Source organism: Xiphophorus couchianus, chromosome 2 (assembly GCF_001444195.1).
Source record: "Xiphophorus couchianus chromosome 2, X_couchianus-1.0, whole genome shotgun sequence".
In the NCBI taxonomy this organism is placed as follows: domain Eukaryota; kingdom Metazoa; phylum Chordata; class Actinopteri; order Cyprinodontiformes; family Poeciliidae; genus Xiphophorus; species Xiphophorus couchianus.
In genome coordinates this window covers 15,717,936-15,743,918 of record NC_040229.1, presented here as the reverse complement: position 1 = coordinate 15,743,918, position 25,983 = coordinate 15,717,936, and the positions used below count along the sequence as shown (strand labels likewise).

The following is a 25,983-nucleotide window of genomic DNA, read 5'->3' as shown; positions in this document are numbered from 1 at the left end:
TTTGAGAATTCTTATACATTTCATAATTAAAATGTCTCACTACAAAGAGAAATAAACTCACGCTGCATGGTTTGAGTACATGAGTATAAAATGGTTTGTTTACAGGTGTGAAATAGAAGTAGAAAAGGACAAGAAATGTTAAGTATGTTCAAAATGGGGAATACGCATTCGCAAAGGAGGAAATTCATCCTAAGCTCGCAGTTTCTTTTTGTCCAAGATGTCCATGTTTGGTTTGTATGCGGATGTCAGTGTGCATTCCTCATTTGCATAAGTGATATAATTAGACCGCCCTTTTTGAAAGGAGAAAAGTTTGGCAACATGGCAATCACTCTCACATACATACAGTCATGCACACACGTAAACACACCCCTCTACACACTCACTGGCAAGACCACCCCACACCCCATTCCCAATATCACGGAGGGTCTGTTGTCTGTGAGCAAAGAGGGTAAAGATTAACATAATCCAGCTAATAAGTGTGAGTAATATTCACACAGAGACGCGTGGCATAGACACTCTCCTGCTGATGTGTATTTGTATCTCATTATACATGTAAAGTTCTGTGGCCGCCTGCCAGTGGGGTAATGGGGGTGCTGGTTTAGCATAGTGGGAGGCATGGAAAAGGGTCACAAAGTGTGGGTCACAACAAAAATATGTAAGTTGTCCTCTCCTACTTTTGAGAAGAACCAGTATAGTTTTTAGAGACCTAGCAGATAAATGAAAGAGAAGCAGAAATAATAATTAAAAAAAACTGCTATTCCTTTTTTTATTTCTATAAAGGTGCAGTGTCAGTTTTTAAGCAGAATGGAGGAATTATAAATAGTGTATTTGCGCTTGCAGGCTAGCTCTACAACATGATTGATTGGGATGGTGTGACGACCATTAAAAAGTCATTTAAAAGATGGATAGGGACCACATTTCTAAATAAAAACCACTTTATACCTGATGAAGTGCTGAACAAACTCTTCTGCAGAGACATTTACTGATTACTATTGAGGTATGAGTGAGTGTAATGTGGGAAGCTATGTATCAGCTGTGGGAGACACCAGGGCGACAGTCTGCAGCGCAGTTAGGTGGTGAATAGTGACACTGACTTTTATTAAAGCTAAATTTGAATTTTGTTTCAATCAAAAGAAGGACAGATATGTACAAAAAAAAAACATTGATCAAAAAAAATGGCACAAACAACCTTACAGCTATGTGCTTATTAAATTCTATCTGATAGTGCAATGGCTTCAAATGAAAGCTTATCCTCAGAAGCAGAAGGTGTGTCTGCATTTGAGCTCTGTCTCTTTAAGTCGGGGCTCCACCACCGCAGCATGCTTTGGGATTCATGCATAAACATGAGCTGGCCTTTCAAGCTCTCTCCTCACATAACCAATCTAAATCTAAATGAGCCCCCACTACAGATACACCAGCAGGCAATGACATTACCCCCCCCTTCCTCAGCCCCATCCCCAACCCCCTACTCTATTCCACTACCCCCAGCGACACATATACACCAGCAGGCAATAATTTCACGCCGTCCCTCAAAGCCCCCCACCACCACCTTCCACCTACGCTCCATACACACACATGCACTTGTACCCCCTTTTTGCCGCAACCCCACCAGCTGCACAGTGCTCATTTGATTAAGAGGGGAGGACAGGGAGAAGGAGAAATGGTGGGGGATCACTTTATCACGATGACTTTCTAAGATGGCTATCATCCAATACGAAGCTATCTCAAAGCCCTCCTGTGTGTTTACTTTGCTTTTGTTCTCCACATGTATCTGTTTTGTCTTCCCTCCTTGCAGCCACAATCAGATCATAACAGCTTCATGGTTACATTTTCCACGGTTGCATTTCTGTAGAGCAGCTAAATGAGCAGCCCTCTTTCAAGAGAATATGAGGCAGATACCAGTTAGGATTTGACTTGTGACTGAGAGAAAAGCAGCATTTCAGTGCTGCTGCTTCAACCATTTGGAAAGTTGTTTTTTTTTCACAAGAAAAAACAGAATAATAAAATCCACTGACTTACACTGTTCTCTTTGAAATGTTTCATATGAATATCAGTTTGTCCTAAAGGTGCTGCAGTATGCAATTTTTCCTCCCCTTTCTCCCAGAGTCGTAAAACACATTATCATCATCATCAGCAGCAGGAGCAGCAATGTAATTCATCCGAGGTCGTTAATATTCATCATATCATTTAGTCACAAAGGAAACTCATCTGGCTGAATGTCAGAGATGTAATTAATGAAGTGACCCTAGAGGTCAAGGCTCCATTCACGAAACGCCTTCCACACTGAGCACACACACATGCACGCACACAGGACTGCACACCAAATGCTTTTCAGCCAGATGTTCCCCAAAATCAAACACAGCACCAAAGACCCATAAGTGAGCTGATACCATTACATAGAACAACATTCATTCATGAATGACTTTTCTAAGTGAGACCAAAGGGATGACACCAGAGCGTGCACCAAAGCAGACTTTATTTAGCTCAGTGGAGTATGGAGGGGGGAGAGGGAAACACACAACAACATAGGAAAACTGGGATGGGGATAGAATAGAGACACACTAAACCACTGGAGCAGGACATAAGGACAGGTGCACATCACAGGTATCTTTTTGGTCATCACTATGGCAACAACATATCCAGAAACAAAATTTAAAGAACTGTTTTACCTACAGCAAGGTTAACAGAGTCTCTTTATCATTAAAGGACTCCAATATGTACATCTTACAGTCACTACGATCAAGAGAATACGAGAAAAATTAAATTTGAAATCATCAGTATAGAACAAAAAACTGCCTTGGTGGTATTTGGAATGCACATTTCTGCACAGAAGAAAGCTCATTGGTATTGTCGTAAACATTGGTTAGTTTAAGAACAAAAACATGACAGAGTTTTTCAGTCCATATCCTTTGGAAACTTGGCTGTGAAGTCAGTCGGAGTCAGCAAAACTGTTTGAGTTGGACTTACTGACCAAAGACTTTGCAACACAGAAAGACACCATACAAATGGAAGTTCTGGGGCTTAACTCCTTCAAACATCTATGCAGTATCTTCATATTCACTGAGAAGTTAATGCCCAAATAAAGTTTATCTTAAACTGGAGGCCTGAAAAAAATAATCCTAATAACATGAAATCTATTTTTGTCTTTTGAGTTATACGATACTGATCAAGAAACCTGATGGAATTGAGCCCCACAAATCTACAGTTGAAACCAGATGTTTGCATATGTTGTAGAAAAAGATGCCTGACCTTTTTTTCTCAGTGTTTGACATTTAATCAAACTAAATCTGTGCTACTTTAAGTTCAGCGGGATTACAAAAATTGCTTGGATTTGTCAAATGCCAGAGTAATGAGAGAGAATTTGTTTGCTTCATGGAAAAAACTAAAGGAACCAATCAAGATGTAAAGAAAATAATTGTGGAGCTCCAGAAGTCTGGTTCATTCAAGGGTACAAGATCTATGTAATATACTTTCTGTGGTCTGATAAGACTAATTGATAAGACTAACACTAACACACTTAGCTAAACACTTAAAAGTGTTTAGCTATAATGGCCATAAATACACTGTGAGGAAAAAGGGGGAGGCTTGTAAGACTAAGAATACCTTTAAAACTGTGAAGTCTGAGATGGCATCGTCATTTTATGTGGTTGTTTTGTTGCAGGAGAGACTGGTGTACTTAAAAAAGAAGGCATTATGAGGAAATAAAATTATGTGAACCTTTTTTAACAACATGTCAAGACAAACTTAAAGCTTGAACATAAATAGGTCTCCCAAGCAGAAAATGACCACAACCATACAGACAAATTAATTACTAAGTAGCTTAAGGACAAATGAGTGTTTTTAAACTGGCCACCACAAAGCCCTGATTTCAGGGACAGAAAGATTCTGGGCAGAGCTGAAAAGGTGGAAGTAAGCAGAGTGACCTAAAAACCTGACAGAGTTACAGAAGTTCCATAAGGAGGAATGGATCCAAATGTCAGCAAACTATTGTGAAAAGCTTATGGAAAGAAGCTGAAAACATATGGTCCAGATAATTCAGTTTAAAGGCAGATACTATGGAAATGTATGAAACCTTCTGATTTTGAAGAAAAAAAAGTTTAGTCTGGTGGAATCTCAGAAACTTTAAAACTAAGTTTTTTATAGTGTTTTTAAACATCTGGTTTCGACTGCATTGCATTTGAACAGAATGACAGAGGAGCATTTTATCAACAGCATCACAGGTATTACAGTTTGTAGTCATTAAAGCCTAGTGGTAAAGCGATCAGAGCATGCATCTTTCTACAATATCATTAGAAACTACAGTACATTAGCAGCAAACTGGACATCCTTAAGGGCTGAAGTTCAACACTATGGTATAAAAGAAAAATAAATGCAACATTTCTTAAGAGAAGTAAAACTCTTCAACCGCTATATTACAGACTGCCATGGCTCTAGTTTGGGGTTTTGGTTACAGTCTCCAGTGTGCTTATGAGAGGCAGAAAACAGTAGCTTAGATACAGGGACTCCTTCCTTCTTTAAAAACAGCAGTACATCATCAAGTAAACAGTAGCGCTTATTTTTGTAGTTCATATGGTTAAAGTATTATCACGTCTTTGGATTTTTGTCTTAAAGCATTAATTATTGTTTAGCTATTATTGTTATATTATCATTATTACAGGTAGAATAAGGACTGGTAGAAAATAAACAGAGAGAAAAAACAAAAATCAGGCATGTAGGGAGGAGACGAATAAATTAAAAGTACAAAAATAACATTAATAACATCCAAAGTGGGTTTTTTCCCCCCTCAACTTTGCAGAAAAGCTCAGTACATGTGGAAAAGAGAGCTACATGTGAAACATCCAATGAAGTCTCGAGTCAACCATACAAAAGCTAAATACTGTACATTTACCCCTCACATTATTAAACACTTTAGTTTTAATAGTTTTTTGTAACAATCTATCACCCATAGGTGAAAAGCTCAGATCTTTGAAATGCACAGGTGTTTGTGAAGATTTCCTGAAATGGTTTGTCCAAGTTATAACTATAGGCTTCTTTTGTTTTAGAAACAGATTATTACAGTTTGAAGATCACATCTAAGGAGGAGCCATTTTGATCTGAGCATAGAAAGCTTTACATTAATCACATAACATTGTTAAGCCATTGGTATATTCAAATAAAATGGAAAGGCAGTAATTTACCTTACCTGAACATATGAAAGCTTGTCTTAATCTTTTCATCATCATGACACAGTTATATTGAAGCAAGACAGTTTGTGTCAATCCATAAGATTTTATATTAAGAAACTATTACTAAACACACACAATGTAAATTCGAGTTTGGTTAGAGTTTTCATATACAGTATAATGGTTGAGTGCTATAAAAAATAGTTTACCCCTTTTGGGACAAACTGGCCTTTACATACTGTGCTATTTGGGCTGTTATCCACTAAAGGAACATACAAGGAGTCACATGTACAACAGAAGACTTATCATTGGCTTTTGGGAGGGTGAAGTGGTATTATAGCACCACATCAGTCTGTTGGTACTCACATTACCTCTGACAGCTGCAGATCTCACCCTCTCACCATACAGACGTCCGCTCTGCAGTTTGTTACTGAAAACAAACATGTTTAAACTAAATAAACAGACATATAAAATTTTGGTTATGAGCTTTGGAATCTGAGACAGTCTTTACAAAAGCTCTATGCAAATACCCACAGGTATTTCAAGGATATTATTCAGTTAATTTTCCTTCTTCCATTTCCACTGCTTTCTTTTCTTCAAGTTTTTTTTTGTTTTTTTTGGAGGTCTCTATTTACACTAAAATCTCTTTAAGAATTTATTTTCCAACCTTGACCAGACTGGAACTACATGCTACACAGCTAGTTATCTAGCAATGTCCGGTGGAGGGCCCACTGTGAGTCTGTCATGCAGACTGAGAGGTAGACTGCAGGTCTAGCTGGGCAGTGAGGTCACATACTTGAAGAATGCTCTTTGGCCTCTGTGGCATGGTGTTTTTTTCTTTTTTTCATATAAAGATGGAGTTTGGTGTAATAAGGATACTGGAGAAGAGCTTGTTTCAACAAGAAAGGACAGACTGGGGAATAGTTAAGGAGTAATATGAAAAGAGAAAAGCTCTGGTAAAGAGGACTTGGTTTGGGCTCTCCTGTACTAGTTGAGAGAGTTTCTCTTTGGGCCACTGTGGCTCTGCATCTTTGGGGTGTTCAGGTTATTGGTTTGGCAGCAAGTAGACAGTAGACTCAATGCGGCATCTGTGGAGTCAGAAGTTGGAGGAGGGCTTTTGCTGGGAACATATATGAAAGAAGCAGTCTGCCTTTCTAAGCCCGGTCTCTCTCCCCTGCTCTAGCTGAAAGCTCAGCTTGTTCCCTCTCAGCAGTGTCAGAGGTCAAACTCCTGGCTCTCTTCTCCTTCGCTCTGGCATTCTGGAACCACACCTGTAGAATTATTTTCATTACTATGTATCACATACTGAACTTCACAAGCTTGATTGTTAATCTTTAATATGATTTGGTTGCTTTTTACTTACCTGGACCACACGTGGGGGCAATCCCAACTCTTGGCCCAACGTCTCACACTCAATACGGTTTGGTGTGCGGTGGTTACTGTAGAAGTTTTTTAGCTGAAGTACCTGGAAGTGACTCATCTGTGTCCTTTGGCGCTGCTGCTGATGGTGGTGGTGCTGCTGCTGACTTTGTGTCTCACTCCAATCTGAGCCTTGATCTCCAGATATTTCAGGGCTTGAAGAACCTTGGTCAACCATACTGGAGCTCTCTTCACATGGGTAGTCGTCATCATCATCCTCATATTCATCCTCTTCTTCTGCATTTTTCAGGTTGGCGGAAGAAGAAAAAGAAGCCATTGGTGGCTTCAAGCTAAACTCTTTGTTAATCATGTCATAGCCAGGGTTGTGGATAGGGGTGGAGGAGATAGACGGACCTGGTCTTTCTGTGGCAGATGTCATCGCCATCACAGTCTGTCCACTGGATCCATTGGCTATTGACAGGTTGTAGCCTGCTCTTTCAGCCTCTGCCCAGTGGCGTGATCTCATATGAGCATCAAGAGCACTCTTAACTTTGAAAAGAGCTCTGCAGAATGGGCAACGCAGGTGGTTCAAACCCAAGGTGAAACTTGATCCTGGCCCCACTGACCTAAACTGTCCTTTTCTTTCTCTTGCCCGTGTGTTCTGAAACCATACCTGTGAAAAAATATTGGATTTCTTAATGTCCGGCATAGTCAACAAAGCAAAACAATTTACTACTCATCACTTAAAATCATACCTGAACTACACGTCTTGTGAGACCCACATCTCGTGCAATACTCTCAAGGACTCCTCTGGTGGGGTTAGAGTCCAAACTGTACCTCTGGTATAACACTTCAAGCTGTTCTGGAGTGATGGTAGTTCTCTGACGTTTATCCCTCCTGTGCTCATCTTCGACCTCCCTATTGCTTCTTTGGCCTTCAAAACTAGTCTCTGATATATGTTTTGAACTCTGCTTTGTGGGGCTCAAAGAATTGTTAAGGGTGTTGCTAGAGTGATCAGAGAATGTGTTCTTAATTTGGATATTGTTCAAGTGTGAAATCATGGGATGTGTGGGATTGGGATGTATCTGGGACATGGCCCCTGAAAGCATTTGACTTGCCATTAAAGTTGGGTTTGGATGAAGCATCATGTAAGGCATGGGTCGGTCTGTGAATCCAGAATGTAAAAGTTGTACCTGGGACTGAGCTGCCAGGAGATGCCTAGTCTGGTGTTCTTGCCACAGCTGAAAGGATGGCAAAGCCATTGGGCAGAGACTACACTGGAATTTTGCTGGGGGTTGAGGCTGGGTTTCAGTTGATAGGCAAGCTGTTGTATCAGGTGCCCAAGGCTGAATTGTTTCTGATTCTGTAGCAGTGGAGGGGCTTGGTGATGGGTCAGCAACCTTTTCACAAGGTTGGGTTCTTGAAGGACTGCATGGAGTCTCCTGGTCTGATTTAGCATTAGTCAAGACTTGTGTTGTACTATTTTGTAAAGCGGATGCAACACAATTCTGGGGTATTTCTGCCAGATTTCCGGGTGGTGAATCAGATACTGTTTTTAAAGTCTGAAGGACTTCTTTGTGTTGTGCATCTGCATCTAAAGGTGTACTTTGACTGTTCACCGAAGCTGGGCTCATGTTAGCCTGAGTAGAGGTTATTTTATCTTCCTGGTTTTTTGTAGCAGATGTTTGCTCACTTTTGGTTGTGTGAGGCTCATTGTCTGAGCAGTGAATGGAAGAATCAAGGGAAGGTGAATCAGGGTGGGAGTAATACTCATATGTCAAATCCATTGAATTTTCATTATGAGGGTTTACTTGTTCTCCATCTTCATAGATGTTATCCTGATGATCAGCATTAGTCATGTAACAACCATCTCTTTGTCTGTTGATGTTGTCAAGATTGCTCTTTCCCTCTGCTCCATCATCTGATCCACGGTCTTGATTCTTGCGAGCTCTCTGTCTTGCATTTTGGAACCATACAACAATAACTCTGTTAGGAAGGGACAAGAGAGCAGACAACCTGTCATATTCTTCCTCTCTGGGGTAAGGGGTGGCCTCAAACACCCCCTGTAGAGTCTCCAGCTGTTGTTCTGTAAAACGAGTTCTGGAAGAGCGTCTGCCTCTCTGTGGCTCTTCTATCATCTGGTGTTGTGGGGAAGGGTTTGTAGAGAGGGCTGGAGAAAGTGAACATGGAGAAAGGGTCAAACACTGCTTTTTGGTTATATCTTCTCTGGAATCATCCAGTGCTGTGGTTGGGGGATTGTTAAAATTGTAAGGAGAATCCTTGTCTCGCTGGCGCTCTTTAAATAGTGTGTTGCGAAACCAGTGTTTAATTACTTTGTGAGGCAAACCTGATAGAGTAGACATCTGGTTGATCTCTTCATCACTGGGAAGACTATTAATATCAAAGTGTTTCTTTAAAACAGACAATTGATCTTCAGATATTCTTGTCCTGGTTCTTTTAGCCTGGTGTTGCTCTGGTGTGCATGGGCTAACTTGGCTTTGCTGTCCTGTTTGACTATGCTGTGATTGACCAAGCAAACTTGTGTTAAGCTGTGGAGAATGGCTTAACAAAGCTGAGCTGGGTTGAGGTGGCTGGGTAAGCAAAGCTGGGCTAAGCTGTGGCTGTTGCCCAATGAGTGCTGAGTTAAGCTGAGGTTGGTAAAGTTTAGCCAGCTCTGGGTTAATGGTTGAGTCTAACCACGGTTGAGTTTGGAGAGCCATAGACTGCATCACAACAGGTGGAAGGAGTGGTAGCTCCATGGAAAAAGGAATTGGTGGAAGAGGAAGCTTCGGTATGGACAATGGGGGTATGGAAAGCTGAGACAAGGAAAGAGGAAGCATGGGTATTTTAGGCAATGGTAGAGTTATTGGAGTTGTAGAATGAGATGTAGCTGTACCAGATATATCAGGGATTGGAACCTCTTGCTGTTTAGGCTCTTGTGACTGAGAAGGGGAAGACTGAGTTGTAACAGCAGAGACAGTTGTTTTCTGATCTTTTGTTGTGGCACTTGCTTTATTTATTGGATCTGAAAATGGTGGAATTGGTGAAGATTCCAGTTTTTTCACATGAGTCTTAGAGTCTGTTGGGATTTCTGGTTCTTTACCTATGGTAGAAGATGCAGCTTGGGTGGAAACAGCTGAATTCTCTGCCAATTTATGCTCGGTAAGGGGATACATCTGGTCATACTGTAGTCTATATTCTTTGGAAAATTTCTCCAGAGCATCTGTGGGAAAAAACATTCTGTGAAGATACTCCTGGTGGCTTTTTAAAATCAAGGCATTAGAAAACAGTTTGCCACAGTTTCTGCACTTTTCTCCAGTTTCACAACATTTTTGCTTTGTGTTTGGAAATAAATAATCTTTATTTTGTATTTTCAAATCTATGTCTTTGTTGCTTTCTGTCCCTTGACAATTGTTATTCCATCCTTCCATTTTTTCAGTCTGTGCAAGACTAAATTCACTTTTTTCCTGGTCTGAATACTCTCCCACCTTGCTTATGTCAGCATGTTGTATAATCTGCAGCTGGTGTCTGTGTCTGCTTTGTAGATACTGAAGGGCCAGCTCATAGCCATAACTCTGGAGCAAAGCTCGTAAAGGCTCCCCATTCGCTGCAGCATAGGGCACTCTTGGAGGGGGACATTCTGATCCAAGATGAGTAAATGAGGAACAAGCTACTTCCTGCTTCTGATTCTCCTTTTCCACATGTAGCTCATCTGTTTCTTCCTTAACAATGGAACTATCTTGTTCCATTTCTGTTTTATTCTGCTTGTTGGAGGACCCACTGCAGATCACATCAACTTTTGCTTTACTTAGTGAATGGTTAGTTGACTGGTTAACAGTAGTATTTGAACTTTGTTTGGGGTTGGGTTTCTGCTCTGACTCGGACTCCCTTTTAGAATTTGTCTTAGTCTGTTCTTCTGGAATGACTTTAGAAGATATTTCGAGACCAAGATCTTGGTACTTCACACTTAACTCTGGGTTAAGCTTCACGTCTGACAAGTAAAATGGTAGGAGAAGTTGTTGTTGAAGGGAAAGCAGGTTATCTGGTGCCAGTGAAAAGTGCTGTTTAAAGAGATTTTCTGGTCCTAAGGGAAGGTGATGGATTGCCTGGGACTGAAGGAGTGCTGTTTGCTGTTGTAGTTGAGCCTGGACCTGTGCCTGAGCTAGCTGTTGCTGCTGTAGTAACATCAATTGATTTCTTGATGCAAGAAGCTCTGCCACTCTCTTTTTTGCTTGCTGAGACTCTGCTGGGTCAGAGAGGGTGGGTTGAGTCTCAGTGAATAAGCTAGAGCCTACTAAAGATGACGTTGAAACACTTATCCCATCTGGGTTTTTGGCAATAGGCAAACTTTTGGATGTTTCCTCTCTGGTAGTGGCAACCTGGGCAGTGGAAGAAGAGACTGACCCTGGAAGAGCTAAGCTTGACTCTGAAGTCTGTGTTGTTGAGTTCTGAGCAGCACGAGCTCGAGTCTGATGAAGAACAGAGCGAAGATGTATGTCCAGTGTAGAACTCTGGCTATAACCTACTCCACATAATCGGCAGCGATAAGGTCTAGGATCTGGGCCACGAGGGGCCTCAGGAGCTGTAGAATTTGTACCAGAGTCTTGCAGGGCTCTTCTGGCACGATGGAGATGAGATACAGAATTATAATGCACCAGAAGAATTGTTTTCTGAGTAAAAGATTCAGAGCATATGGTGCATTTATAAGGCCTGGATGGATCTAGATAACGATCCATTGTTGGGTTTGAGCTCTTCTTGACAAGAAGGCTAGAACTAGGTTCTGAAACAACCTCCTCTGGTGATCCTTTCTCAAGCTCAGTTGAATTCTCCTCAGCTTCATTAGCTTCATGGACAACCTCCTTCTCTTTAACTTTATCTTCTTTTTGTTCTTCCCTCACTTCAATGCCAAGGGTTTCTTCATCTATCTTGTCATCATCACCCTCTCCTGCTTCTTCCCCAACTTGAGGTGATAAACTGCAATCTTGCTGTACTGAATTCATGTTATGTTCCGTATATGGCACAGTGTGTGGTGCTAAGAGAGCATTCTGTCCCTGTGTGCTGTCCTGTTGCGTGTGCGTGTTTTGAATGTGTCTCTGTAGGGCCTCCTGACTGCGGCATTGTCTAGAACAAAGGGGGCACTCTGTCGCCGCCCTCATGGCATGGTACTGCCAGTGCAGCTGGAGCTTCTCCTGAGTGGGAAACGCCAAGCTGCACCTGCTGCAACGAAACCGGTAACCATGACGATCCGATAGGGGAGAGGGGTCGCTGGGAGGGGAGATGGGTGGAGAGGAAGGAGGTGTCTGAGTTGGGGACTGAGGAGCCAGAGTGCCATTTGAGGGGTGACTGGCGTTGTCTTCTAGGGGTGGGGTAAGCAGTGCTGTGACATCTTTGGGTGCGGCAACATCTCCCTCGGTGTTCTCTACTAAGATACCTGTGAAATACATAAAAAAAGATGACTGTAAAAATTTAGTCCAGAAGAAAGTTATGAGAATAAGCAAACAGCATTTTTTTTCTATAAGAGTTCTAAACAGTTCTACACATTGTTTTACCAACCTCTATCTTTTTGTGAACAAACAATAGACTCTGCAGTATGGGAGCACTTGGCATCATTGCTCTTCTTAGTTTTAGTGTTCTGATCGTTGTTAGTAATCAAATCCTGTGATTCTGACTCCAGCAGAGGCTCAAGCTGTTCCATGGATAGTGTTACCTGGAAAAAAGTAACACATTATCAGTTGTCATTGTTTCTAATTTTCAGGCATTCTAAGAGGCCATTTACCAAGTGAAAATAAAATGAATGTCTGGCATTGCTGTGCTTTTTTAATCTAGCAATATGAATAAAACATGTCTCATTGTAGAGTAAAATAGCAAGCAAATACAGAGTTGTACAAAGACAGACGCATGAGATTACTGTAAAGATATCATAAAACATTCAAACGTATTGTTAAATCTTGCACCTCCCTCTATAGCAGTGCAAGAAGCAAGACGCATCAGTTTGTTAATAAAAATACATGGTTGAGATATGTGTCTCTGCCCTTCAGTTCCAACACCACATGCCCCAAGGGTTTAATAAAACTTTACTGAGCTGAATAATTAATTTATTTAAAATAATTCGTCATATAGGAAACCCCATTTTCTCTGCTTCAAGCATTGAGGGTAAATAGTATATCTATGCAAACAGCTAGCCACCCTGAGGAAAGGACAGAGAGCCAAAGATGAGATTTACATGACAAGTCTTCACTGCATAACAGCTTCATAGCTGCAAAAGAGAAGAACAACCACACATACACACTGCAGAGAAAACTGAAGGTCAGACTTAATCTAGAGAGCGTAATTGGAAAGCAAGGTACATAATGGCCATCATCACCTCAGTCTGAATTAATGAACCTCAATTACTATCAGAGAGAGTGAGGGAGGGGAAGGTGTGGAGGGACGGAGGATTGGGGGGGCCAAAGGGTGTAGAATATGAAAAAGCGATAGAGCAAGGAGAGGGAGAAAGTTAGGGGGCAAAGAACACAAAAAAAAACGCTCTGGAGAAAGACAGTGAGCAAGGGAGGGGGTAATGCATAAAAAATTGAGAGAGGGCTTGGGAGAGACAGCAGGAAAGGGGCAGGACAGAAATTGCAGAAAAAGAGTGATTTGTGAAGCCGGGTGTGGGGGGGGACAGCAGAGGGGAGAAAGGGTGAAAAAAGCAGTCATGAAGAGGAGGGAAGAGAGCAAGAGACAAAGGCCACTTAGCATACAGGCCAGGGAGATGGAGGATGGTGATGTGGATAGATGACCGGTCATTGTTAGTTGGAGAGACACAGTAAAAAGCACGGGGGCCCCTTTTTAGCTTGACTGCACTTCTGGTAATAGAGGGCTACTTAAACATGCATTATAGAAAGACTGGCTTTTCCTACACTCACTCACTCAAACCTACTCTCTTTCCACTCTGCAAGACGCACACACACACATCCACAGAGAACACGCGGCTGCATCAAAGATGATAGCGAGGAGCTACTTAAACATGCATTAAAAAAAGCGCCTGCCTTTCTCTCTGGTGCCTTCTTAATGGAATTGTCTCCCTACATTTCAATCGTCCCCCACCATCCCCCATTGCTTCAGCTTCTCATTTTATTTTACTTCCTGATGAATGAAAGCAAAACACATACACAGTTGCACACCCCTACCGTACTGATGAGCTTGTCTACGCAGTCTTGCGCCACACTGTGCACGTGTGTTAGATGAGGTCGAAGGTGTGAGCACGGGAGTCTAACCTGGCACAATGGGCATTGGACAGTCTGAAAGAGAAAAATAGGAAAATTTAGCAGGCGCAAAAATTTATCTATTTTATCAGAATTAGTAACAAAAAAGGCGTCATATTAAGTGTCCATGAAGTGTTATAATGAAGCACTGCATTATTATTTGCATGAGCCCTTTCAAATTATTAAACTATATTTCAACTGCTTACCTGCTGGTTCTCGTTTTGCTGGTGTATTCTGGGGCGTTTGGTTGGGATGGAGGTTTCCATTTCTTCATATACAGGGGACGACCGCTTTGCTGGAGGCATTGGATCTCTTCTTTCTTGTTCTTCTTTTGCTTTTGCTTCAAGTAAAAGTATACAAATTTGAAATGGCTTAAATTTGCTATGAACTATATAACTGTTCTATAAGTTGAGCTATGTGTGAAAGCTTTGAAGAATTTGTAAGAGCAGCAATACCTGCTTCCTCAGAAATCTTTGCCCCTAAATTGCTTGTGTCTTTGGTTGTGTCCAAGGGATCAGTGCTGCTCTCGCTGAAACTCTCCATGTCCTCAATAAGCTCTCCTAGGACAGGACAAGTAATTATGATATGCAAACATATTGCCTTATGTAATATGCTATAATAAACAGGCTAATTGCATGTATATTATTCTCCTAGCAGCACCTTTCAAAAAGACCAATGTATTTGAACCACACTTCATTCCTCTTGCTTGTCTGCAAACTCTATTGATCACACATTGATTCTGCATTAGATTCTCTCAGAGGTGGAGCAGACCTAAAATGGACTGGCAACACACAATCTCGTCTCAATGAGTCTTAATTTGCAGCGAATCAAATCAAAGGATAGATTCATTTTGCAAATGAAGCATTGAACTACTTATTTGAGGAGTTACGCAGTCCACACACTCCAGACAATATAAATACAGCATTTCATCTTAAGCAGTCTGTAGAGTAACGACTAATCTCCGCCCGCCACAGTCTTTTTCCAGCTGATCTGTTTTAGTCCATTGATTAGCAGGTGCTAGTTAGCTGTTGTCAGGGGTGATTGGGGATATAACAAGGATGTGTATTGACTAATCGCTTTGTTTGATCAATATCCCAGCAACAGCCATTGCTCATTTTCTCACTGTTTTCATCTCAATCCTCTGTTTACCCTCTGGAGTCAGCAATGGTTCAGAGCATTAAATCAAAGACACCCTCAAATAGGCATGGGCAGGTTATCAGTATCAAGGTATACCAAAATAAAAAATAAAAAATAAATAAAATAGGATTTCAAACCCTCTTCAGTGACACAATTTCTCTGGATATAAGGGCTTTTGATTAGAAGTCATCAAAAAAAGCTGGAGGGACTGGAGGACTGTAGATCAGCTTGCTGAAAGAGGGATACTGTACTTTTCCATTGGTTACAAGAAAAACTAAGTTGTTCTTTTGAAAATATTTTTAGTTAAAAATACAGTGGCAAGGAAGCTAAAGAAATGCTACCCAACAAGCTTATTGACCCATAAGTATCACCCCAAAAAGACTTACATGTTATCTAATGGATCATCATGCTGATTCAGGGGTTAAAGTAACACTGTTTTAAGGCCACAGTTGACAAACTCAAAGCAACATCTATGTAGAACTTCGGACTTTACTGGAGCTCAGCATTTTAGACTCACACACTTTCTCCACAGAGAAATGGCAAGTAAGTAGAATATGCTGCACTATCTGCCTGTTTACTTTAAAAACTACTACCAAATTTATCTAATCTGTACTAAAAAATCTGGATTTCATGCAAGTACACTTGAGAAGATCTGTGCTATTTACACACACCTTGCTCGTTGCAACTGAGGCAACACATTTGGACTCAAATGTGTTCATTCTCAATCATAGAGTGAAGTAATTTAATTACATTTGTCATGTAAATGTGTCATATAGTATATGTATTATCCATATATTGACATGTCGTACAAATGTGTACCTTAAAAGTATCACAATTAACCTGCAAATACCACATGATAATGTATTAATAAAGTAGATGGTTATTTGATAAATATGGTGATAACTGTAAGCTGTAATTTCCAGCATATATGTGTGTTTAAAGGTTTATTCCTATTTCCTATAACATATTTAATTTGCCTATAATTCTCCAAGAACTTTTGGATTTATATTTCCAAAATGTTCCACCTTAAAGATGCAGTATACAACTTTCATTAAAAAAAATATGTTTTCTATATATTTGTTAAAATTATCACCATGTAATGAGAGCATAGCATGAGGCAAATGATCTGTGAAAAAAATCAAGCTTCTCTACCTTCTCCCTGCGGTAACATCTCTAGGTGAAAAACGACCAATCACAACCAGGAAGAACATCTGAGAGCTGTCAGTCATGGTGGTGTACTTGGTGTTCAATGTGCTAATGAAGACTGTTCATCCATCGTCATTGATGGCTATGCTAGTTAGCTTGAGCATTCATGGCAGGCTCTGCTATTGACAAGTGTAGCAGAGAGCAATTGGTAAGATGTGAGTAGCACCTACACAGGCATGATTGACAGAGCCGAGATCGTCCCAGCTCTGAATTGTTGTTTTTGACCAGGTGCATTTCTGCAATTACCACCGGGAACACTAGGAAAAGGCAGAGATCATCTGCCTCATGCCATACTGTCATGCCGTAAATAAAAAAAACACTTTTTTTTTTTAAAGTTACATACTGTAGTTTTAACTTCCAATGGAAATTTGCCTTAAATTTACCAGCCTTTTGCAACTCTACTATGAAATTATTATGTTTTTACTGAAAATTAAAGTGAGTATCTCAGCATGACTACCCACACAACTCATAGTCTCACCTGTGATGCCACGTTGGCATTTTCTGATGGTAAAAATGGCTGCCAGCTCTTCCCCACCCATTGGCTGCAGCTGAAGTATCCCTTCTCTTTGTTGATGGGCTGACGTTTGACTGTGTTTAAGTACTTGAAGTTTAGAAGAGGAGGAGTGGTTGCATAGAAGACAATGGAACAGCCATGAACCTCCATCAACCTCGCCATCATACTGCTGCAGGAACTAAAATTGAGATTGAAAGAAAACGTGGATTTTTTATTATGATTATTACTATTGGAAAGCAACATGCTAATTTATTTAAATGAAAGATTTGCTAATTCTACTGCACAGGGATTTCGGTAGGAATACAATCAAACGTGTTTTTGTGTCTTACTTTGTACACTCGAAAGCTCGCTCCATGTTGTGAAGTGAGAGAATGTCCCTGTAGCTTCTCCAGACTGCTTGTTACCAAGTCACATAGGTTGCACCGTAGCTGGATGGGGTTACCCTTAGCAATGAGGGAGGCTCCCTCCTGACCTCTGTCTCCACCCTCCTGTAGATGAGCAGCAAGCTGGTACCGGGTGCGATGTCTGTCAGTCTGGCAGTGTAAGGAGAAATTGGCCCTCAAAGGGGTGGTATAGCCACACAGTCTGCAGTGGCAACCACCTGCAACAAGGGAGCACCACTCAGACTGAGGCAAAGAGCGGGGAGCATTCAGGTGTTTCTCTACAGACTCTAAGCTGTCGGAAGAAAAGCACAAGCAGACAAGGCATTGGAACACGCCCTGGGAGAGGGGTGCAGTAGGAGACATAGACGGGGCTGGGGGAGGAGATGGGGAGGGAGAGGGTGATGGAGTGAGAGTAGACCCAAGTGTGACTGGTTGTTCTGGAACCTGCTGACCAGTCAGTCGCATGTTCAAGGTAAGCTCAGCACCTAAAAGGAAGTTAAACAATTACCCCACTTTATAGAATCTCATGCTTAAAGTATGTTATGTTAGGATATATTAAGCAACACATTCCTCACCTGTGTTTTGTAGGTGTTTGAGATGTGGGGCCAAACCCCTGCAGTGTGACAGGTAGTACCCTCTCTGGAGCCGCAGCATGTTGTGCGTGTGTTTCTCACTAGTGGTGTGTATGCGGAGGTTGCGAGCAATGCTGGTTTCATAGTCGCATACATCACATCGCCACCGCTTACCATGAGAGTGGGAGTGAGCAGGTGATGGGATTTTAGCAGGCTGGGCTGTGGTTGTTGGAATAACGAGGGTGAGCTTGCTGTAAGGTTGCTCATCTACTGGGTGACCACTGGATGAGTTGCTGTTGTTGGTACTGAGAGTGCTTTGCATTTGACTATTTGCATGTCCCCCATTTTGAACATTATTTAGATGTTTATCAGATTGCATGTGAATGCTAAGGTTGCCCTTCGATGAAGTAGCATAGTCACAGACCTCACAGCGGTAGGGCTTGTAGCCGCAGGCATATGTTTCACCTCGGGCCAAACGAGGATGGGGTTTTCCCGAAGTGCAGTACCCACACAGACCTTGTGTTCCGCCACCACAGACACACTTTCCCCCAGAGGTGCCACACACACACTGGCCTCCTGTCTCTGGATGTTTCTCCTTCATGTGAACTTGTAGTGTATGCTGAGACTTGTAGTGCCAGTTACACTTTGGGCATTTGAGAGTCTTGCAAGAATTGCGTGAGTGCATTATTGTCATGTGACTGGTCAGGGAGTTATTAGAAATGTCTTGGTTGAGGTTTTTAGGGACACCTTCTTTTTGTTCTTCTTTGTCTTTTTCATCATCCACCCCTGTGTCTAACTGACTGTCGTTTGGTTCTGGAGCTTTGGCACCATTTCCAGTAGAAATAGAAGAGTGAGGAACCCCTGCCAGTACATCATCCTCTGTAGGTGCACCAACAAGATCTGTACCTGCTAGTGGAAAAGCCATAGAAGACTGCTGGGATCTAAAGCTTTGTGGAAACCCAGAAATCCAGCCCTGATCTCCCTTAATGTCTTTTAACTCTGTCTCGCTCAGCAGGGCAGAAGAGGATGATGGACAACTGAAGTGCTTTGGAGAGACTGAAGAAAAAGGGAAGGGCTTTGGACAAGAGGAGGGAGTATGGGAGGACTTTGGAGAGGCGGCTGTTTTGCTGTCGAGTGTGCCACTGGCCTTTGCAGTGCTGGAAGAAGAGCTGTACTGGCTCTGTTGAGGTAATAAAGAACATTTGGATTTGGTTTGACTTTGGTTTGAAATGGCCTCCTCCTTTTCCTTCCCCTCCTCCATGCCTCTGCTGCTGAGTGCCGTTGGGAGGTCCCGTGTATGTGATGCCTCTACCACACCTTCATGCACCTTCTCTTCTTCTTTCCTGTGCCCTGATGAATATCCATCCCCAAAGTCTTCTTTAAACGCATGCATTTGATGCAGTCCTGTCTCCGGCGGATGTCGGCATTCTTCTTTCTGCTCACCTCCCTCTCCAGCCTTGGACCCCTCTGCGCCCTTCTTCCCCTGTTGAGGCGGGGTCAGGGATTCTTTGGCAGGGGTCCTAGCTGAGGTATGAGAGGATGACCCCTGCTCAGGAATGACTTCCAGGGTCAGGAGAGGAAGAGATATAGCCTGGGGACTGAGGTCAGCATCTCTCTCTTCTCCCCCCCCTCCATCCCCTCCTCCTCCCTCACTGGTGTCCATACCAAAGGCTACAGCTGCCGCACATTACCAGACCACCTGTGTATTTTGGATAGATAGAAGACAGACAGAAAGATTGGAAAAAGAGAATACACGAGTCATCTAAATAAAATTGCATAACTGTGAAGTCATTGATTAGATTCCTTGGATAGCATCTGTTCAATACAACATTCACAGTGCGCAATCCAAAGGCTGGTTACCCAGGGGTTAGCGTTAGCCCTTAATGGAAAAATCAATAGCATGAGTGCTAAACTGGGTAGAGGAATGCGGGTAAAGGCTACACAGGAGGTCTATAATATTCCTCAGAGGATAGGATTAAATAAAGAACAGTATGCTTCAGCGCTAGAAGGCTTCCATGGAATTGCCACACAGAAGATAGCCAAACAGTTTTTAAAGCCATTATATTAGTCTTTGAGTCTTTAGAGTGCATCAATGAACACGTACTGTAAGACAACAGAATCTTTTAGAATTAATTAGTTAACTCTTTACACATTTTTTTCCAATAGGCTTGCTTTTGCTGAAGTTGACCAGGTTTTCCACTTGTCCAAATAAAATAGAAGATTGCATGTGGTCATGCAATATAATTACATTTTTTTTGCATTTTTTATGTAACATTATATATATTTTTTTCACAATATGCACTCATGCACATGAATACTATGTCCTGGACTTAGTATTTATCATTCATTTTCACCCAATTTATATATTTGTGATACATAATCGAACATCTCATAAGAAAGGTAAAACAACATCGACAAAAAACCCCGGCATACTGTAAAACAGCTTTCCTTCCAGTTAATAACTACAACATGAATGACATTTTTTGAATACATGATGCTAAATAAGTTTTCGGTCATCATTAAAGTTTTAAAACAATTGAACTAAATCATTTTTTTTTTACTTCATAGATGTTCTAAAAATAGATGAGGCCTCTTTCTTCTTAGGTTCCTGACTCACAACTGAAATGTCAATTGACACGGATCCATCTCTGTTAGTCTATGTGGGTCTTACAATCTCATCACTGACCTTTTTTTAATCAAGGTGAGACCTTCATCTACCCTTTCACCTTCTCCTTCAACCAACCATCCCCCTCATTCTCCTTCTTAAGCACCCCCAGTCCTCTCTTCTGTGTCCAGCCCCCACCCCCTCATTTCTTTCTGCAGCTCCAAGATATATGGCTGATATCGGTATCCTGATAGTGCTTTAATGCACTGTGTTTATGTCACAGGCCACAGACCCTTGCCCACTGCAGCTGTCCACTGTCCTGCCCAGCGATCACTGAGGGGGCCGAGCTGGGCCTGCCAGCAGCTGAGAACAGCCTCTAATCTGATAAAGATTTTCATTTACACTGCAATCAATAACCCGGGGTCTATCGGCAATGTAACTATTTATACAAGCATTCCTGGCTCTGTATTGATCACAAGTGCGGGAAACCATCATTTAGCGATGGGTGTATGTGTGTGTGTGACTCTATGATGGTGTGTGTTAATGAGTGCTCATCCTTTTGTGCTTCTGATTCTGATTATGTCAATTAAGTACACTCACCTGAAATTAAACATGCATGAGCTTATTACAACCCCATTAAGGTTGTTTTATATCAGTGTTCAAATATTAATGCATATTGCAGGTTAGTTATTGCTTAATAATCCAACAATGATGCCAAAACATGCAACAAAAAATAACATACCTAGGTTCCCTAGTTGGTGTTTGTGCGTGTGCGTGTGTGTGGGAGAGAGAGTCGGGGTGTGTGTGTGTGTGTGTGTGTGTGTGTGTGTGTGTGTGTGTGTGTGTGTGTGTGTGTGCGTGTGCGGGTCTGCAACATAGAAAGGAGAGGCAGGGGTGTGAGGGGCGATGAGAACCAGACAGAAGAGTTGTGTGGATTTACTTTATTTTCTTTATTTATTATGGGACATGGACTAAAAGCTGGAAAATTACTTTTGTAAAGACCCCGTGGATCACATTTAAACACCAGCCTGAAGGTAAACTACTAAAATGTATTCTGATTTTTCTTTTCTTTCCCCGGAACCTTGGTTGGAAAAAGGGTGTCTGGTACAAGAAAAGCCGGACAGGCAGCATGAATAGTTCAAGGACCGACTATCCGAGTCTTTTACTTCTGCTTTTGTTTACGCTGTGTCCTACGCCATAGTAGCACTTTCTGATTCAACTGAATTGAGACTGATCGCGTTCAGTGGCCGGTAACAGGTGATTTGATTTGCAAACACAACAACTAAACCTTGATCTGTGAGAATTACTGGCTGCATTGACCGAACGCCTCCCCTCCTTCTCTTCCCCACTCGGCCGCCGGCTCGCTTCCCTCAGCTTCCCCGGAACATCGTAAACAAACGACACACTTACATTTCTGCAGCTACTCCGGCACAAAGCTCCGCGCGCTGAATATGTAGTAGTCCAGAAAGCAATCTCATGGAGTCTCCGCTCATTCCTTATGAATGATCCTTTGCTGTGTTTTAACGGAGCCAAGAAGAGAAAAATCGGGAAAAAGAAAGGTGGGGGAGAGAGAGAGGGAGCAGCGGGGTCCAAGTTGTTTCCAAACAACAGTGTAATTAAAGCTACATACAGAGGTTGTAGTAAACAGAAGAGATGGGGACGGAGGGGTTTGTGCGAGCTCCAGAGGTAGAATGAGTTCTGATCACTGAGGGGAGGAAAAAACACTTGGCTCTTTATTCCTGCTAATTAGTTTCCTTCAAAAAATGGCTGAGATTATGCGCAGTGCGCATGTGCGTAATTGCGCAGACACCGCTAATTAGCCCGTTTGGATCAATAGGATTCCGCGAGAGCGAGAGAGAGAGAAAGAGAGAGAGAGAGAGAGAGAGAGAGAGAGAGCCACACCGGAGACTGACTGGAAAGACGAAAAAATGTGGAAAGTATAAGATTTTACAGCTTAAATTATGACTTTTATTTATTTTATTTTTTAATCTGTGAATGAACATTCAGCTTTAGATTCCTCAAATGACATGAACATGAAATGTTAAATATTTAATATATTTTGTGGGGAATAAAATCTTTATTTCTCACAAAAACGAAAATAGAACACGGTAAGACAATAGAATTCACAATGTAGTCGAGAAAAAATACCACATTCTTCAAAAGTAAAAATCCGACCTGCAACAAAATGTTACAAAAACACTCTCAAGCCCCGTAGGACGTTTTTTTTTTTTAGGATGTCATATTGACACTTATACTCCAGACACGACGCAATATTCAAGCGAAGGCCCATGTTTATTGACATACAATAAACCTAATTATTTTCTAACAGTGCCATATCTACATTTTCAAAATGTTTTCTAAAAACAAATTGGAAAATTAAACATATTAAAATCCCCTGATTACTTTTTTTTTCAAAATTAACGTTTTATATAAAAAGAGAATCAAAAGAAGAGAGCGATTGTCTTTAACGTGCTTTATATAAGTTGCTGTTTCTCTTTTTTACTTGAGCTGATTTCGCAGGCTACATTTAAGTTCCATGTGCCTGAAAATAAAATCATTAAACGTAAAAAGTGGGTGTCCATTCCAATGTTTGTCCTCAAACAAGACCTTTAGGCGTTTTTTCGCCCCTCTTCTCCGATCGTCAGTCCTCGCTGCTCAGCTTCATTGTTATGATAATGCTATTGTGAATTTCACGCTGGATGTGCAATCTGTCGATCGTCCATATATTTAAATGCCACAAACTGCATTTTTTAAGATCAGACCGTATGCTCTGTCTCTTTCTTTCTTTCTTTTTTTACTTTATCTTTCTTTATTCCTAAAGTTCTTGCTATTTAAAAAAAACGTAAAAGAGACTAGGTAAAATGACCTATGCGGAAACATACTGTGTAATATTTAGTATTACCATATAGTATTCACATAAGGTTAATAGTACTTAGAATACCCACAGCAATGCAAGGTTATATATTAGACAATTAAATAGTCTAATATATAAATATGTTTGCATATTTTAGTTGTAACTTAAATGTTCAACTGTAATTGTGTAAAAACTCAGCTCCTCTCTTTCTCCCCAATTAATTTATCGCCAAATGATTTGTCTTGTGCGTCTGTGAAACATCATATAAATATTTCACGATTCGACTATGTTTGAAGTGATGATCTGGCAGAGGCCTCTATCAAAGACCGCAGGTTATCAAAACCATAAATCACTGCCTGCACTGTTGTCTTTAGGCATACATGGATTTTTCTCTTGTTATGGCTGCCGTTAAATCGGAGACAATTTGTCATTTTTCGGGACAGAAGACCACGACAGTGAATGGTGGCACGAGTTTCAACGTTCTGCTCCTTATGCTGGCTATGCGCTTCAGTCTAGCGAGGGGGGGGGGGGGGGGGGGGGGGGGGGTCGTATGTAATGAGGATATGGCATTTCTAAATTTTAATTGAAAAATAAATAAATAAAACAAAAAAAAAGTCAGTAAAGAAACCCCAATGTTTAGAAGCTTATTCCATGTGCATGACTTTATAGGCTGTTATATTTTTCTTTGTAAAAGATTTGGCATTAAGCAGTTGGTCTATTAGAATTTCACCAAAACATATCCCTTTATTTAGCAAATAATCATATATGTTTCTTAGCCCCTTTTTAAGCCAAAACGCAGCTGGACACATTTAGGTGTGGAATATGTGGCAGACATGGTTCTTACACATAAATATACAAAGTAGTTTATTCATTTGATACACTTTTCACAGATCCTTTTTTATGGTTTACGTTTGAGTTTGTAAATTCAAGACACACGAGTAAAGATTCGATTTCAATTCAAACACTTACGTTGTTGTGCTATTTTACTCAAATGAAAACTATTTCAGCTATTATTGCACCTTGCAAAAGTGTCCATGGAGCTTTTCTCAGTTTGGTCTCATTGCAACAAATGTCATATTTCATTTCAATGTTATGTTATAATCAATACAACTAAGTGCAATTAGGTGGATTGAAAGAAAATGATACATTGTTTTCATATATTTTTACAAGTATAAATTTTACTCCAATACTCCTCAGTGAAAGCCCTAAAGTAAATCATAATGTGGCAGCATGATGCTGTGGGAAGTCTTTTTTTTTACCCAAAAGGGAAGGAAGTTAGTCAGAATTTGTGGGTAGGTATAGATGAAGTTAAACACAGGTCAATACTGAAATAAAACCAGTTGGAGCAAATTCTCCCCCTCCAGCAACTACTCTGAACCTACAACCTTAGCTACAGAGGAACAGTTTAGAATAATGGTTCAGTCAAAGTCCAAACCTAACTGGAATTGAGAATCTATAGAAATAGCTGCTGTTCACAGACACTCCCCACTAACTCTTCCTGAAATTGAGATATTTTCAAAAGAATATGCTAAATAGTTATTTTTAGACATGTATTTTAGACAGGTAGGTGCATGTTCCCAACTTTCAAAATTGCAGAAAAAGTTGATTCAACAAAGTATTGACTCAGAGAGATTGAACACAAGGGCATACTACTCTTTTTTTCACATTTTTATTGCAAGGGAAATTTAGAATAATTTCTTATTTTTCTACCATTTCACAATTATGCACAATTAAATATATTGAGGTTTCTGTTGTAATGTGACAGAATTTGAAGAAGTTTAAGGTTTGTGAATATGCTGTATTCGCATACGTATTGTTCACACAAGCAGATTGTGCTGTAACAGGCACGGTGTTGCCATGCCCTTAGGTGTGTGCCAGAGGTTTGTTGTTTTCACTGTAATATATAGTTAGCCCTTCCACCAATTTACCCTGTCAGTGCTAATGGGGCAATTAACCACTGTGATACCCCCCAGGCAGAGCCGAAAAGCTTCCCAACTCCAAACTTATCTTTATGACATTTATATGACAAAAAGTGGGGGAAACTGGGGACCCATCTGACACCTTGGAGGGTCCTTAATGTCACTCCCTTCCTTGCTCCTAGCCCCCCTAACTGCCCCGGGGTATGGCACCAAGCTGGAAGTGTAATACATCATGTACAGTAAGAGGCACAAGCTGTGTCCAGCAGGGAGAAACTTTTGTACTACTGCAGACTTACACGCCGAGTCTTGTTCTGCTTTGTTCTAATTGTTAACACCCAAACTCACAGTTAACATCCTCCGGCCTGACCTCTCCCTTCATTTAACGGCTCTTCGGTGTCTGTAGGTCCTTTTGTCTGCGCTCACATTCCACCTGTCCTTCTTGCTTCCCCAAGGAGGCAATAACCTCACTAGCAAGAGCTTCCCCCTCGAGCCGTTGTCATAGTAACTTGTGGGCTGGTCGACATGACAACCCCACCATGGTCCAGAGATAGATGATAGGGCAGAAATGGGGAGGGAGCATGCACATGGGGGATTTGCACCCAATTTAATTTGGTTTCCCTGATTCTGATTTTAAATGGTATTTTTTTTTCTCCCTGTTTCTTTTTGAAGGCGATGTACTGCCTGCATCAACCTGCACTGAATCAACCTGCGCTACATTCACACAGGTATTTATAGGCCGCAAAAGCATGTGCTAACCTGGATATTCATTGCAGAGAAATACTAATTGTTTATGTTTTAATTACACAGAATATCATAGAAAGTGCAAACATATTGTGCTTATTATTTTTTGTTTCGTAAAAATACATGAAGGAGTGTTACTTTTTACTTCCGTGGCTTTTAAGTATACGTAGTCTCTTGCAAATTTGTTTATCTTTCATATTTTGTCAGATTATAGCTGCAAACTGCTGTGTATTTAACTGAGATTTTATATGACAAGGATTGACAGATTCTTTTTGAGAACTAATTAT

General features: G+C 41.1%; 1 protein-coding gene across 1 annotated transcript; it reads right to left on the bottom strand.

The window, feature by feature from the left end:
* Nucleotides 1-2,459: 2,459 nt before the first annotated feature.
* Nucleotides 2,460-21,970, bottom strand: LOC114161601 (zinc finger homeobox protein 3-like). Its single transcript, XM_028044971.1, has 11 exons — nucleotides 21,593-21,970; nucleotides 17,581-19,276; nucleotides 16,952-17,490; nucleotides 16,587-16,800; nucleotides 14,221-14,325; nucleotides 13,972-14,105; nucleotides 13,691-13,801; nucleotides 12,075-12,228; nucleotides 7,277-11,952; nucleotides 6,526-7,194; nucleotides 2,460-6,433 (listed from the first exon to the last, which is right to left on the bottom strand). The coding sequence occupies exons 2-11, from the start codon at nucleotides 19,238-19,240 to the stop codon at nucleotides 6,317-6,319; spliced, it is 8,379 nt and encodes a 2,792-aa protein (XP_027900772.1). The 5' UTR covers nucleotides 19,241-19,276; nucleotides 21,593-21,970; the 3' UTR covers nucleotides 2,460-6,316.
* Nucleotides 21,971-25,983: the final 4,013 nt, after the last annotated feature.

Coding starts and splice junctions, on each gene's coding strand:
- LOC114161601 (XM_028044971.1), bottom strand. CDS start 19,240: ATGGACACCAGTGAGGGAGGAGGAGGGGATGGAGGGGGGGGAGAAGAG. Junction 12,229..13,690: donor TAGACAAGCTCATCAGTACG/GTAGGGGTGTGC, acceptor ACTTTTTTCCAG/GTAACACTATCCATGGAACA. Junction 7,195..7,276: donor TCACAAGACGTGTAGTTCAG/GTATGATTTTAA, acceptor ATTTTTTCACAG/GTATGGTTTCAGAACACACG.